We start from the raw sequence: 16,348 nt of genomic DNA, 5'->3' as shown, positions 1-16,348 counted from the left end.
ACAAAATTTAAATATAAATTAAAAAATAATTAGTATAATGATTTATTCTGCTTTAGGAGATGATCACGCTGTCTCCTGCATTCCCATGACAGCTCCTGAGGCTGATAAACCATCATGTGATAACACTGACATCCTGGTTACTGATGAATATAAATAACTGGGTCCTGGTGAATATAAACAGAATTCCTGAGCCAGTAAATTAATAGACGTGAGAGTCAGACAGCCTGTGACACAGTAATACAAGATGGATTCCAGCGCCCATAAATTCTATCCTGTACACGGCTTTGATTCTAGAGAATATCTGGAAACATATTTTTCTAACAAACCAGATATGGTCTTTGGAGACGATACAATTACATTTCCAATGGAATGTTTACACCGTGCATTCAGTGAAGGTGTGTATACTGTACTGACCAACTTACCTTAGTGTGAGTGACTGCTTGTACATTGTGTGTTAGGGAATTTACACTGTATTCTCTAATGGAGCAGGGACTGATGTGCATGCCAAATATATTCTCTGTACAGCTCTGTATAAAATGCTCGGACTGTATAAATAAATTGTAATAATTATTCTTTATGATGGATCTAAGATTATATATTTCTATGCAGTTGTTATAGTGAAGAATTACTTTTTTAATTTGCTAAATGCAATGTCTATGACTCTTTCTATGATGACGGAACATGACTGTGTACAGTACATACTGATTGCCATTGAGTGTTAGGAATATGCATTACATCATTATATATGTACACTGACATGTCTATTTAACATACAGTACTGTACAGTAAAGTAGTTCTTGCGCTATAGTGTTTTTTAAATGGAGACCTCTTGCATTTGCAATGGTGATTCTTGCACTATAGTATTTTATGTGACACCACATGCATGCACAACAGTGATTTTTAAAAGCAAAATCTGGTGGATGATCACTAGTATTACACTCGCCAGTAATGCCATACATAAAACGCCAGAGACGGACAGATGAGCGAGGCTCCATCTGTATGCATTATATCATTATATCTGCCCACTTACATACTGTAGTTACATTGTATTGAGTGAGGATTGAAGAACCCTGTGTAATCACACTGTCAGATGACAAGGGCTAGAAGGGCAAGTTGAGCACTTGAAAAGTTGAGCACTTGACAAGACCAACTAAAAAGTAGGTGCTGTTGACCAGGGCCAAAACTAGGATTTTTGTCACCCATGGCAAGGCAGCAATTTGGCACCCCATACCTTTTCTTACATAAAATTATTATCCATCCCCCTCCTTATCACACTTTATAAAGGACAGAGCGCACTGCAAAAAGAGGGATTGTGTGGTGGGAGGATCCCTGACAGTGATGATTCCCCCAAGTCTTACAGTAGGGTGGGAGGATCCCTGTCAGCCATGATAATCCCAGGTCTTACTAAAACGTATGTGGGGTTGACCAGGGCCAAAACTAGGATTTTTGTCACCATGGGCAAGGCAGCAATTTGGCAACACCCTTTACTGACATAAAATGAATATCATTCCCACTCCCTACCACACTTTATAAAGGACAGAATGCACTGAAAAAAGAGGGATTTTGTGATGGGGGGATCCCTGGCAGCGATGATACTCCCATGTCTTACAGTAGGGTGGGAGGATCCCTGGCAGCCATGACAATCCCAGGTCTTACTCCAGGGTCACAGGATCCATGGCTGCTCAGCACCAGTCCCCAAGACATGATGCAGAATCTCCTCACCTATGTGTAGCCACCAGACCATGTGCAAGCTACTGTAACTCACCAGCTGGTTCTCTTGTCGGATATAACTTTTGGTTACACCATCTGGGTCCCCGCTCAGAGCTCAAAGTCAGGTCAGTGGCAGGAACAGGGCCACCATGATGCTAACAGAGCAGGATGTGGGACTGACCATCACTAGGGAGGTTGGAGTAGAAGATAGTTTAAATAAGAGAAGGAAATCACATGAGGGTAGAGGGCCCTGCTCATGAGAGCTTACATTCTAAATGGGAGGGGCAGATAGACAAGGGTGACACAGATGGGGTAAATAGTGAGTGTGGGAAAGAAGGTCTAGGAGGAGAGTTTGCTGAGTTTGGTAAAGAAGTAAAGAAGCGGCTGCAGGATGTACAGTTTTAGCCCCCCTTAAGCTACATGGTCCCCATAACAGAATGAAAAACAATGCTCAAAAGCTTTTTACCTAGAGTAAAGCTGAGATGGGAAGGGCTGGGAAAACATATGTGGGGCCCGGAAGATACAAGCGGTGTGGCCAAATCCTAGAGGTTTGGCCATGCACCTCTTAAAAAAAATGAATGAGGAACACTATGCATACACTATGGACAGGAGCATTCATCCCCCTCACCAGCTGGCCCATGCCTCTGCCAGTACCCTCAGACAAGCCTGTGCCCAGGTAATGAGTTTCTAAATCTGTTTTTGAAGTGCTAAAATGCAGCAGCAACACTTTGTTTCCATGCCAAGATCTGTTATGCTTTACATATAGACTCATTTGCACACAGATATTGTTAGGGTCTCCTGCCCTGTGCTGCCACGTCGTCATGGCAACCGGGAGACAAGTGCTAGCGGAGTAACCTGAGCGCAGCTGATACTCCGGTTCGGGTCTTTTGCTCTGCAGTGGTTACAGGCTCTGTGCACGGCAGGGGATCCGGTGCTGGTTTTTGTGCTCACAGTCTGTGAGGTCTGAGTGGGGCATGGACAGCACCTGCTTCATAAACCCTCTTCTCAGGTTAAGCAGATGCTGCTGAATCTTTGTTGGTTAGTTAGTTCCTGAAAGTTAGCCAGTACTGTGTAGCTTTGTATTTGTTGTTGCTTACTGCAAATAGGCCTGGGGGTTTGGTACTACACTCTGCCAATCCAGACCTAGCAGTAAGACTGGAGTCAGTTGTTTAACTTGCTGGGGTTCTTTTGCTACTCTGTGAACTTAGCAAGTTTGCGGCTGTATTCTCAGACTTGCCTGCCTAAATCCTTTCTCACTGTGCAAGGTGTCTGGTGTCAGTTTAGTGGCAGTAAGCTGAACCTGTGCACTGCAAGTGAGGATTAGGATTGTGGAGACTCTCCTTGTGTCTATCATTCCATCTCTGACCAAGGAGTTTACTGCCACACCCGTTGGTAACCCTTTAGGGTTTTGCTGTTGCCCTTAGCAACAGCATTTCGGGTTCTCTACGTATTAAAACACAACATCTTGCTTTTTCCATCTGTGCATTCCTATTACTAGGGAGACACCCAGTTTCTTAGCCTCTGGGCTTCTCTGTTCACTTTGTGTTTATTTTGTTACCCTATCACCTTCTGTGTACGTAATGTCATATTCCCCAGTCTGTCTGTGAGTTCATTTGTTTTGCATCCCTATCCGTTCAGACACCGGTACATTCCTGCAGGCACTGGTGTGCATAACAGTTCAGACACCAGTACATTCCTGCAGGCACTGGTGTGCATAACAGTTCAGACACCAGTACATTCCTGCAGGCACTGGTGTGCATAACATATTCAGCAGCCTAATACTCCTGTTGAAATTTTGTGGGAATATGGAGCATACCCCTCAAAATACGTTGCAACAGGTGGTCGATCAGGTACAGGTCCTGACTCGACAATTTAATGATTTGTCCATTAAAATGCACACCTCCCAGGCCGCTGGCAGAGCTCCCGCAGCAGCAGCACCTTCAGGGGTTAAGGAGCCGAAAGTAAATCTCCTGGATTGTTTTTCTGGAGATCGCTCGCAGTTCTTTTGTTTCAAGGAGAGCTGCAAGCTATACTTCCGGCTTAGGCCTCAGTCTTCTGGGTCGGAGATTCAGCGGGTGGGCATAGTGATTTCCTTGCTACAAGGAGACCCACAGGTCTGGGCATATGGGTTGCAGCCTGACTGTCCGTCGCTTAAAAGTGTTGATGCTTTTTTTACGGCACTGGGCATGTTGTATAATGATCCTGACAAGACGGCCTCAGCCGAGGCTCAGATTTCGATCCTTAAGCAAGGGCGAAGGCCAGTTGAGGTTTACTGTACGGAGTTTCGGAGGTTGGCCCATGATACCCAGTGGAATGACCCAGCCCTGAGACACCAGTACCGAAGAGGTCTTTCTAACCAGATAAAAGACCAACTGGTACAATATCCCTTGCCTGATAGCTTGGATCAGCTCATGCAGTTATCGATCCGGGTGGATAGACGGCTGAGAGAGCATAGGCTTGAAAGGGAGACCGAGGTTTCCTTCTTTCCCAAGGGAACCTCAGACTCTGAGGAATTTTCCGAGGAGCCTATGCAGATTGGGGCTACCCGCCTCTCCTCGCGTGAGAAGACGCGGAGGAGACAGCAGGGGTTGTGTTTGTACTGTGGAAATAAAGGTCATGTGGTAGTATCATGCCCAGAAAAGCCGGAAAACTTCAGGGCCTGAAGGTGATGGGAAATATCCTGTCAGGCCAGAAGTCAGAATTTCCCAAGAAGACTTTTATCATTCCGGTGACCTTGAAGATCCTCGGTCAAACTGTCAAGACTGAGGCCTTTGTGGACAGTGGGGCCGACAGGGTTTTTATGGACCGCCAATTCGCCCTGAAACACTCTGTTCCCTTAGTACCCTTGGCATTGGAAATTGAGATTTGTGGGTTAAACGGGGAACCATTATCCCAAGGTAAAATTACCTCTTGCACTAGCCAGATTTCTTTGTTTATTGGAGCCACACACTCTGAAAAATTGTCCTTTTATGTGACTGTCTGTACTTTTGCCCCATTGGAGTTGGGGTTATCCTGGTTAAGGGCCCACAATCCTCAATTTGACTGGGTCTCTGGGGAGATTCTTAGTTGGGGTACTGATTGTTTCAGGAGTTGCTTGAGCCTTCCAGTCAGGCTCTCGCAGTTAAGTTTGCCAGGATTGCCAGGGTGTTATGCAGATTTTGCGGACGTGTTCTCCAAAAAAGTTGCAGAGGTACTACCTCCCCATCGCCCCTATGACTGTGCGATTGTTTTGTTGCCGAATGCTAAGCTTCCCAAGAGCAGGTTGTACTCCCTGTCACGTCCTGAGACTCAGGCTATGGCAGAGTACATTCAGGAGAACTTGGCTAAGGGATTTATCAGACCTTCACAGTCTCCAGTCGGGTCGGGGTTCTTTTTCGTGGGTAAAAAGGACGGTTCGTTGCGACCCTGCATCGACTTCAGGGAATTGAACCGTATCACGATTAAAAACTCATACCCACTGCCTCTCATTTCGGTCTTGTTTGACCAGCTTCGTACTGCCACCATTTTTTCTAAGATTGACCTACGCGGGGCGTACAATCTAATCCGAATAAGAGAGGGGGATGAATGGAAGACTGCCTTTAATACCCACTCAGGGCATTATGAATATTTGGTGATGCCTTTTAGGCTCTGTAATGCCCCGGCAGTCTTTCAGGATTTCATGAACGATGTACTCAGGGAATATTTGGATAGATTCTTAGTTGTATACTTAGATGACATCCTAATCTTCTCCCATTCCCTGGAGGAACATCGGAAGCATGTACGCTTAGTCCTCCAGAAACTCAGAGACCACCGGCTTGGGGCGAAGCTGGAGAAGTGCAAATTTGAAGTTCAGCAAATCGCATTTCTAGGATATATTATCTCCCCAGAAGGTTTCCAAATGGAGGGTTCCAAGGTACAGGCAGTGCTGGATTGGGTGCAGCCCACTAGTTTGAAGGCGCTTCAGCGTTTCCTGGGCTTTGCGAATTTTTATAGACGATTTATCGCTGGATTTTCGTCTATAGTGGCGCCCTTGGTGGCACTCACTAAGAAAGGGGCGGATGTTGCTCACTGGTCTTGTGAGGCTAAAGCGGCTTTTGCCCATCTCAAAAGGGCATTTGTCTAGGCCAAGGTGCTGCGACACCCAGATCCAGAGCGTCCTTTTGTGGTAGAGGTGGATGCCTCTGAGATGGGTATTGGGGCAGTGCTCTCTTAGATGGGAGTGTCTGATAATCGCCTTCATCCCTGTGCTTACTTTTCCCGTAAATTTTCGCCTGCCGAGATGAATTATGACGTGGGTAACCGGGAATTGTTGGCTATTAAGGATGCACTCAAGGAGTGGAGACACTGGCTTGAGGGGGCTAAGTTTGTGGTCTCAATTCTCACCGACCATAAGAATCTGGCATATTTAGAGTCAGCGAAGCGTCTCAATGCCAGGCAGGCACGATGGGCTTTGTTTTTTGCTCGCTTTAATTTTTTGATAACATATCGCCCTGGGTCAAAAAACATCAAGGCTGATGCGCTCTCGCTGAGTTTTGCTCCTATCCAGGAGACCACCGAGGAGCCGTTGCCCATTGTGTCCCCATCATGTATTAAAGTGGGCATTACCCAGGACCTCTTGTCATTAGTCCTTAGAGCACAGGAGCAGGCTCCTCCAGACCTTCCGGTAGGTCTTTTGTTTGTGCCTCTTAGGTTAAGACAGCGAGTGTTCCTGGAATTCCATGCCAAGAAGTCGGCAGGTCACCCGGGTATTGCCAGAACTCGGGAGTTGCTATCTAGGGCGGTGTGGTGGCCCTCGTGGCTAAGGATGTGGATCAGTGGGTTCGGGCATGTGACATCTGTGCCCGAAATAAGACTCCTAGAGGGGTTCCTGTTGGCCCATTACATCCACTCTCTATTCCATCTAAGCCGTGGACCCACATTTCAATGGATTTTGTGGTGGACTTGCCCAAATCCTCGGGGATGACAGCCATCTGGGTTGTCGTTGACAGGTTTTCGAAGATGGCGCACTTCATTCCACTGGTTGGGCTGCCATCGGCCAGACGCCTGTCTGAATTATTTATGCTGCATGTTGTGCGTCTCCACGGGTTGCCACTTGATGTGGTCTCTGACCGCGGATCCCAGTTTGTGGCCAAATTCTGGAGGGCATTTTGTTCCGATCTCCAGATTTCTGTCAGCTTGTCGTCAGGCTACCATCCGCAGTCTAATGGGCAGACTGAAAGGGTGAACCAGTCCTTGGAGCAGTTCCTCAGGTGTTATGTCTCCAAGTGTCAGACTGACTGGGTTGCTCATTTGTCCATGGCGGAGTTTGCCTATAACAACGCGGCTCTCTCTGCTACAGGGATCTCTCCCTTCCTTTGTGTGTATGGGCATCATCCTAAGGCCAATTCTTTTGACCCCCTGGACTCCACGCCTGGTGGTTCCTCTGTGGTTTCGTTCCTTAGAGGTATTTGGAGGAAAGTGAAGAAAGCCCTTGTGTCTGTGTCATTAGTGACCAAAAGGGTTTTTGATAAGCGGAAAAGACCCTGCAGCTTCAAATTAGGAGACTTTGTCTGGTTGTCTACCAAGAATTTGAAGTTGAGACAGCCATCTCATAAGTTAGGCCCCCAGTTCATCGGCCCTTATAAGATCACCAGGGTTATCAATCCGGTGGCATTTCAGTTAGATCTGCCCCGTTCTTTGGGTATCAATAAAACATTTCATTGTTCCCTTTTAAAACGGGCGATTAGTAATCCTTCTTCCAGTGGAAGACCTTCCCCTCTTCTGATACGTGGCCAGAGGGAGTTTGTTGTTGAAAGGATTCTTGACTCCAAGATGGTTCGGGGTCGGCTGTCGTTTTTGGTGCACTGGAAGGGGTATGGCCCGGAGGAGCGGTCGTGGGTGCGCAGTTGTGATCTTCATGCCCCCAGACTGATACGCTCTTTCTTCTCGCAGTTCCCCGATAAACCCGGTGGTAGGGGTTCTTTGACCCCTCGTCAGAGGGGGGGTACTGTTAGGGTCTCCTGCCCTGTGCTGCCACGTCGTCATGGCAACCGGGAGACAAGTGCTAGCGGAGTAACCTAAGCGCAGCCGATACTCCGGTTCGGGTCTTTTGCTGTGCAGTGGTTACAGGCTCTGTGCACGGCAGGGGATTCGGTGCTGGTTTTTGTGCTCACAGTCTGTGAGGTCTGAGTGGGGCGTGGACAGCACCTGCTTTATAAACCCTCTTCTCAGGTTAAGCAGATGCTACTGAATCTTTGTTGGTTAGTTAGTTCCTGAAAGTTAGCCAGTACTGTGTAGCTTTGTATTTGTTGTTGCTTACTGCAAATAGGCCTGGGGGTTTGGTACTACACTCTGCCAATCCAGACCTAGCAGTAAGACTGGAGTCAGTCGTTTAACTTGCTGGGGTTCTTTTGCTACTCTGTGAACTTAGCAAGTTTGCGGCTGTATTCTCAGACTTGCCTGCCTAAATCCTTTCTCACTGTGCAAGGTGTCAGGTGTCAGTTTAGTGGCAGTAAGCTGAACCTGTGCACTGCAAGTGAGGATTAGGATTGTGGAGACTCTCCTTGTGTCTATCATTCCATCTCTGACCAAGGAGTTTACTGCCACACCCGTTGGTAACCCTTTAGGGTTTTGCTGTTGCCCTTAGCAACAGCATTTCGGGTTCTCTACGTATTAAAACACAACATCTTGCTTTTTCCATCTGTGCATTCCTATTACTAGGGAGACACCCAGTTTCTTAGCCTCTGGGCTTCTCTGTTCACTTTGTGTTTATTTTGTTACCCTATCACCTTCTGTGTATGTAATGTCATATTCCCCAGTCTGTCTGTGAGTTCATTTGTTTTGCATCCCTATCCGTTCAGACACCGGTACATTCCTGCAGGCACTGGTGTGCATAACAGATCAGACATCAGTACATTCCTGCAGGCACTGGTGTGCATAACAGTTCAGACACCAGTACATTCCTGCAGGCACTGGTGTGCATAACAGATATACAGTGTTACATATTATATTAATCAGCACACTCTCCTGGTACGGGTTAGGTGCATTGTATTGTAATAGACACTAGCAGAGGGAACTGGTAACTCACACCCACCAGGCGTCAGTGATTTCTAAGTGTGCATGTTACCTAAGAGGCTATATTGCCCCACAGTGCCAGATACACATTGCCACACAGTGCCAGATACACATTGCTCCACAGTGCCAGATACACATATACCCCCAGAGTGCCAGATATACATTGCCTCACAGTGCCAGATACACATTGCCCCACAATGCCAGATACACATTGCCCCACAGTGCCAGATACACAAATGCCCCCAGAGTGCCAGATCTACATTGCCTCACAGTGTCAGATACACATTTCCTCACAGTGACAGATACGCAAATGCCTCCAGAGTGCCAGATATACATTGCCTCACAGTGCCGGATACACAAATGCCCCCACTGTGTCAGATATACATTGCCCCCCAGTGCCAGATACAGAAATGCCCCCACAGTGCAAGATATGCCCCCAGTGCCAGATATATATATATGCCCACAGTGCCAAGTATGCCCACAGTGCCAGATACAGAAATGCCCCCAGTGCCAGATACACATGTCCCCACAGTGTCAGATATGCCCCTAGTGCCAGATACAGAAATGCCCCCACAGTGTCAGATATGCTCCCAGTGCCAGATACAGAGATGCCCCCTGTGCCAGAAATGCCCCAGTGCCAGATACACATGTCCCCCCAGTGCCTATTTCAGAAATGCCCCCACAGTGCCAGATATGCCCCCAGTGCCAGATATGCCCCCAGTACCAGATACAGAGATGCCCCAGTGCCAGATATGCCCCCAGTGTCAGATACTCATGTCCCCTCAGTGCCAGATATGCCCCCAGTGCCAGGTACACATGCCCCCCCCCCTTCCCCTGCTGCTTACCTGTTCTTGTGTGTGAGGGGAGGAGAGTGCATCATGCTCCTCTCCTGCCCCTCAGTCTCTGGCGGCGGTGCAGGTATCAATCAAAGCTCGCGGTCCGGCAGCCAATCAGGAGCCTTGACTGCCGGTCCGCGAGTTCTGATTGAATTAAAAGTAGACACTGAGAGGCAGGAGAGGCGCATTCTGCACTCTCCTCCCCTCAAGCAGCAGCGGCGCGGAAAGCAGCAGCAGTGGAGTGAGGGAGCGGCAGCCCGGCGGCGGTGGCTACGGTTTACCTACGTCTAAATTCTTAAGTGTACGCCATACCCACATGTACCCGCCCACTTGCACCGCTGCATTATGGACACTTCTGAGCAGGGCCAGTGCTAGGGTGTTCGGCGCCCTTCTGCAAACTAGAAATTTGCAACCTCTCACAAGGAGGCGGCAGTGCCACACATTAGTACTCCCATTTCAAATTATGCCACACAGTAGCACAATCTTATTCACATTACCCCGCGCATAGAAGTGCTGTTTATACACATAATAGCCACTGGAGTAGTGCCACTTATACACATAATAGCCCCTGTAGTAGTGACACTTATACACATAACAGCCCCTGTAGTAGCACCACTTATACACATATTAGACCCTGTAGTAGCACTGCTTATACACATAATAGCCCCTGTAGTAGCACCGCTTATATACATAATAGCCCCTGTTGTAGCACCGATTATACACATACTATCCCCTGTAGTAGCACTGCTTATACACATAATAGCCCCTGTAATATCACCACTTATACACATAATAGCCCCTGTAGTAGCACCACTTATACACACAATAGCACCTGTAGTAGTGCAGCTTATACACATAATAGCCCCTGTAGCAGCACTGCTTATACACATAATAGCCCCTGTAGTAGCACCAATTATACACATACTAGCCCCTGTAATAGTGCAGTTTATAGACATAATAGCCCCTGTAGTAGTGCAGCTTATACACATACTAGCCCCTCTAGTAGCACTGCTTATACACATAATAGCCCCTGTAGTAGCACCGCTTATATACATAATAACCCCTGTTGTACCACCGATTATACACATACTATCCCCTGTAGTAGCACTGCTTATACACATAATAGCCCCTGTAATATCACCACTTATACACGTAATAGCCCCTGTAGTAGCACCACTTATACACACAATAGCACATGTAGTAGTGCAGCTTATACACATAATAGCCCCTGTAGTAGCACCAATTATACATATACTAGCCCCTGTAATAGTGCAGCTTATTGACATAATAGCCCCTGTAGTAGTGCAGCTTATACACATACTAGCCCCTGTAGTAGCACCACTTATACACACAATAGCACCTGTAGTAGTGCAGCTTATACACATACTATCCCCTGTAGTAGCACTGCTTATACACATAATAGCCCCTGTAGTAGCACCAATTTTACACATACTAGCCCCTGTAGTAGTGCAGCTTATAGACATAATAGCCCCCGTAGTAGTGCAGCTTATACACATACTAGCCCCTGTAGTAGCACTGCTTATACACATGATAGCCCCTGTAGTAACACCAATTATACACATACTAGCCCCTGTAATAGTGCAGCTTATAGACATAATAGTCCCTGTAGTAGTGCAGCTTATACACATACTAGCCCCTGTAGTAGCACCACTTATACACATAATAGCCCCTGTAGTAGCACTGCTTATACACATAATAGCCCCTGTAGTAGTGCCGCATATTCACACAATAGCACCTGTAGTAGTGCAGTTTATACACATAATAGCCCCTGTAGTAGTGTTGATTACATATAATGCCCTCAGAAGTGCCATTTATACAAATTATGCCCCCCCTTCCCACACACACACACATAAATAGATACATACACACATGGCCGGATTAAGGGAAAGGTGACAGTGGCAACCGTCCAGGGGCACAAACACACAGCGCATTTGGAATCGGAGGAGTTTCCCTCCGCTTGTCCCAGTGTCCCGCTTGTCATATAAGAGTCCTGTGTAGAGGAGAGTGCCGTCCCTGGCTGCCTGCCTGCTCCCTCTATATCAGTGTATCCTGCTGCAGCAGCGGTGGCTTCTCCCTGGCAGCAGTGACAGCAGCGCCGCTCATCTCACTCTCCTGCTGCTGAATAATGTGGCACTGAGCGCTCCCACCTCTCCCGGCAATAAGGATCTGGCAGGGCGGTGCTACCTCCTTCACACTCAGGGTAGGATGTACTGTACTAAAGGGAAAATGCAATAAATCCCCCATTTTCTGGGGGGTTTATCACATTTTCGGATATACTAACACCTGGCCACCATGTTTCCACCCATGAGGGTATCGCCATCTTTGGATGGCGATACCCTATAGAAGCCTTTGGGCATCTTATCACCGGCCGCTCCCTCTGCTGCCTCCCCGCCACTGACGCCGACCCTCCTCCCCCTGGCATACCTTTGTTAAGTACGTTTAACTTTCAAGGAAAAATAAATACCTTATTTTACAAGTGTTCGGGCCGCTGCGGCCGCTAAGTGTGTGGGATAAACCTCTATGAATGCATACACGTTGCATAAGCATGCCGACACGCTGTGAGCACAATGTAGCTACACGTGCGGCTGAATACACTTTAAATCCCTAACAGGAATGGAATGCGACACCAGTAGTTATATGTTATGTTGTGGTCCAACGCAGCAACAAATATTTACTTAAAAGGGGGTTCACAGAGAAATACAACAATAATACAAAAGAACAGTTACAACCAAGAGTACATACGTTTGTTCGTAAAAAGAGTACTAAATTGCGCTTTGAAAGGGATTTGATAGCAGCTCAATTAAATAATTTATCATATAATGTAGAAATAAAAAAGCGCTTGTTATATATAATTATGTGTATGCGCAAAACCTGTAAAAAAGAAAGATTAGTAAAAATGTTTACAGCCCCTTTTGGACTATATAAGATTGGATTGCAAATCAGCCAATAAAGGAATCTGGATAAATATCTATCCCTCTCTAAATGTTGATCAGTCCATATGATGTTGAAAAACTGGTATGTATATAAGGAGTTTCTTACCCCTATATAGCAGAAGTCCAGATATTCATAGCGCTCGTTGCTGTTTTCCACTGGTAGCAGTGATCTTGCTGCTGTTTAATTAGCAGCTGAACGGCTGGCGGCTTTGATTAGCTGCCAGCTAACTGATGTCTCCCCGTCCGTGCTGCTAAAGGATGGATAGCGGCTGGCGGTTGTAATTGCCGGCTGGCTGACTTGCTGGTTCCCCTAGATGAAGGGCTTATGCCTGAAACGCGTTGGTCTACACAGGAACCCCTAGTTTGCACGGAAGACATCAGTCAGCTGGCAGCTAATCAAAGCCGCCAGCCGCCAGCCAGCCGCTATCCATCCTTTAGCAGCACGGACGGGGAGACATCAGTTAGCTGGCAGCTAATCAAAGCCGCCAGCCGCCAGCCGGCCGCCAGCCGTTCAGCTGCTAATTAAACAGCAGCAAGATCACTGCTACCAGTGGAAAACAGCAACGAGCGCTATGAATATCTGGACTTCTGCTATATAGGGGTAAGAAACTCCTTATATACATACCAGTTTTTCAACATCATATGGACTGATCAACATTTAGAGAGGGATAGATATTTATCCAGATCCCTTTATTTGCTGATTTGCAATCCAATCTTATATAGTCCAAAAGGGGCTGTAAACATTTTTACTAATCTTTCTTTTTTACAGGTTTTGCGCATACACATAATTATATATAACAAGCGCTTTTTTATTTCTACATTACATACGTTTGTTCGCCTGCGCCACCCGGATCCGGTCCTCAGTAAGTCTAGAAAGATGACCTACAGAGAATTAGACTGGGACCGGTCAGAAGGCTAGGATTTTATACATTTGTCGAAACATAGTACAAAGGAAACTGTAAGCTCTTCTTTCATAGGTCAGAGGGTTGGTCATTTACAGTACATGAGGGGTCATAGGTCGGCTTGAATAGGTTGGCGATGCCTGGTCCAGGTGCACTTGCAGGTGTCCTCCACTGGGTTCCAGCCGAATATCAGGAGTACAGTAAATACAGTGAGTTATTAATATTGTACTCCTGCGCATATCTATGTGCAGGAGCATGCTACATTCTGCAACCTGCGATCAGAATATTGCCCTTGAAATACAGTATATCTGGATACCAAACACCACCTCCTAACCTAATTCTGTCCCCTCATATACTGTAAAGTTGAATATCTCTATTGTTCCTTTCCTGAAATAAATGTAACTTGCTGGCGTGGTGCATGTAGACTATGTGTAAATTATGCACTATGTGGATTAAATAGCTGATATGACTTTGTGGCTTTTCCATGCGAATGTGTATGCTACCGTATTTACTCTTACCACGCGCTAATACACAGGGCTTCGTGAGCCAATGTACGCAGCGTGCAGGTATGCGTACGCACAGCAAAACAAGCGGTGTAGTGTGGTATGCCAGCGGCCGGGCTTCCGGCGACCAGCATACCGATGCCGGGAGCCCGACCACCAGTATACCGACAGCATGGCGAGCACAAATGAGACCCTTGCGGGCACTGTGGCGTGCTACGTGCGCCACGCTATTTTATTCTCCCTCCAGGGGGTCGTGAACCCCCACGAGAGAGAATATCTGTAGGTATGTTGGCTGTCTGGATTCCAGCGCCGGTTGCGCCAGGATCCCGACAGTCAGCATAATGAAGACCACCCGAACAAGCACACACACGGAGGCCACTCTGTGTGATGTTTACACGTGATGCATGTGGGTATAATATTTTCGACTACGACATCTTCCTCCAGGAAGCCTGGACCCAGAAGGTAAACTCCTCCTCCCCCATGCAACGCAACCGTAGGTCCTTCCCACTGCAGGGAGGAGGAGGAGGTGCCGGGGACAGCCTGCTGCTGCTGCTTCGTAGCCAGTGAGGAGTGTACAGAGCCCTGGAAGGTGATGGAGACCCCCTGCACACCCTCTCACAGGTATCACAGCATTGCAATGTTGATTGCATATGTTAGTACATACAGTATGTGATCTACATCGCTGCGAAGGGCGTCGAGGGGCAGCAATGTAGGTTAATACATCCCTGGGTCTTGTCCTGGGCTCCCATCTGCATAATCCAGCCATACACACATAGACACGCACACACACAAATAGATATACACACATATTGTAGATACACACAAACATACACATACATACTGTAGATACACACACACACATACACTTTCTCACTCACTCTCTACCTCAACATACCATGTGGCTGGCCGTATCTGTAATAGAACTGCCACTAGCAGTTTCTATCCTCCTGTGCACTGCAGCTTGGTCCCATGTAGCTCCGCCCCTTTGTGCAGTGTAGCGCCACCCCTTTTTCGGCCAGGACACTGCAGGGGGGGGGGGGGCTTCAAGCTGCTGGCGCCGCTGCCTGTCAAACGGGGTGACAGGCTGACAGGCAGAGCAGTTGGCAGCAGTAGGGTCCCAGGCACAACACAGGAATGCAAAGCAGGGAGAGCGGCTCTCCTGCCTGGCACCTACCTGCTTTGCATCCCTTTGCTGAGCGGGTAGCGCCAGGTCTGCTTCTGAGGTCTGTAAATGTCTTGTGTATATGAAGGAAAAGTGGCTCCAGTTACTGGAAATGCTGATCAGAGAAGTACTTACATACCTCATACATTACAGGGAAGCAGCAACAGGTGTATTGTGAGGAAGTGTCTTACCTGTATCTAGTGATGTGCGGGTTCTCACGTGTTTTGGATAAACCAATAAGATAAATCTGGATAAATCCGAGTGTGAAATAAATTTGGCAAAAAAAAAAGGGTACATCCGATTCCTCAGATCTCTACCTGTAATGTGACATTACAGAATGATGCATAGTAGAGTACTGTAGATGCTATATATTATATTACACTTTGTAATCACTGGGATATTTCCCTGCAGGTCACATTAAGGGAGACCTTTTGATTGACATCAGTACTGGATCCTTCATTCATCATCTGTATACAGCCAGTGGATATTTCAAACAGATCCTTGTGCTGAAGTGCTCTGAGCGATGTATTATGGAGGTGAACAAATGGATTAACACACATACCGGAGCATTTGATTGGTCTCACATAATGCCATATATTACATGTACAGAAGGAAACAGGTAAGAAAACATATTTTCCAAAACATCTATCAAGCGTAAACCCAGTGTCAGTACTCAGTAAACTTTTCCAAATGCTTTAAGCCTGGGATCAGAGCCGGCCATAGGCATAGGCAAACTAGGCAATTGCCTAGGGCATTTGATATGCCTAGGGGCATCAGCAGCTTCTGCTGATTAAAATGATATGCGGCATGCCTATATTCTGTATGTAGCATTTCATATGCAGATACAGCCACAGTCTCACACAGTATATAGGCATGCTGCATATCAGTTTAATCAGCAGAAGCTGCTTGTGCATCCTAGCCACATAGCAATGCAAATAAGATGCATTTTCATAAAGAAAAGGTGCCCAACGTTAGCATTGATGCAAGATTTGTGAGGACACATCTGTATCCAAGCAGAGGTAGAGGTCACAGTGTTAGTGGAAGTGTGAGTGCTGTGGGCATGTGAGTGGGTTGGTTGTGCAGTAGTGTTCAGAATATGTGTAAGGAGCATTATGTGTGTCATGTAAAAATGCATTAATAATGTGCAACATATGTGTAAAGGGCCACTATGTGTGTCATTATGTGTATGAGGGCATTAATAATGTGCGGCATATGTGTAACAGGGTACTACTGTATGTGTGTCATTATG

At 46.9% G+C, this 16,348-nt stretch overlaps 1 protein-coding gene across 1 annotated transcript in view; it reads left to right on the top strand.

Moving 5' to 3' along the window:
* The first annotated feature begins 244 nt into the window (after positions 1 to 244).
* Positions 245 to 16,348, top strand: part of LOC134965666 (nicotinamide N-methyltransferase-like) — a 43,890-nt gene continuing 27,786 nt past the window's right edge. Inside the window, exons 1-2 of the mRNA XM_063941993.1 lie at positions 245 to 395; positions 15,511 to 15,718. Of these exons, the coding sequence (XP_063798063.1) occupies positions 245 to 395; positions 15,511 to 15,718 (359 nt within the window). The remainder of the gene's footprint in view (positions 396 to 15,510; positions 15,719 to 16,348) is intronic.

The sequence above is a fragment of the Pseudophryne corroboree genome, chromosome 10, assembly GCF_028390025.1.
Source record: "Pseudophryne corroboree isolate aPseCor3 chromosome 10, aPseCor3.hap2, whole genome shotgun sequence".
Classification (NCBI taxonomy): Eukaryota; Metazoa; Chordata; class Amphibia; order Anura; family Myobatrachidae; genus Pseudophryne; species Pseudophryne corroboree.
Note: the sequence above shows the minus strand (reverse complement) of the source record. Positions and strands in the feature narration are given on the sequence as shown.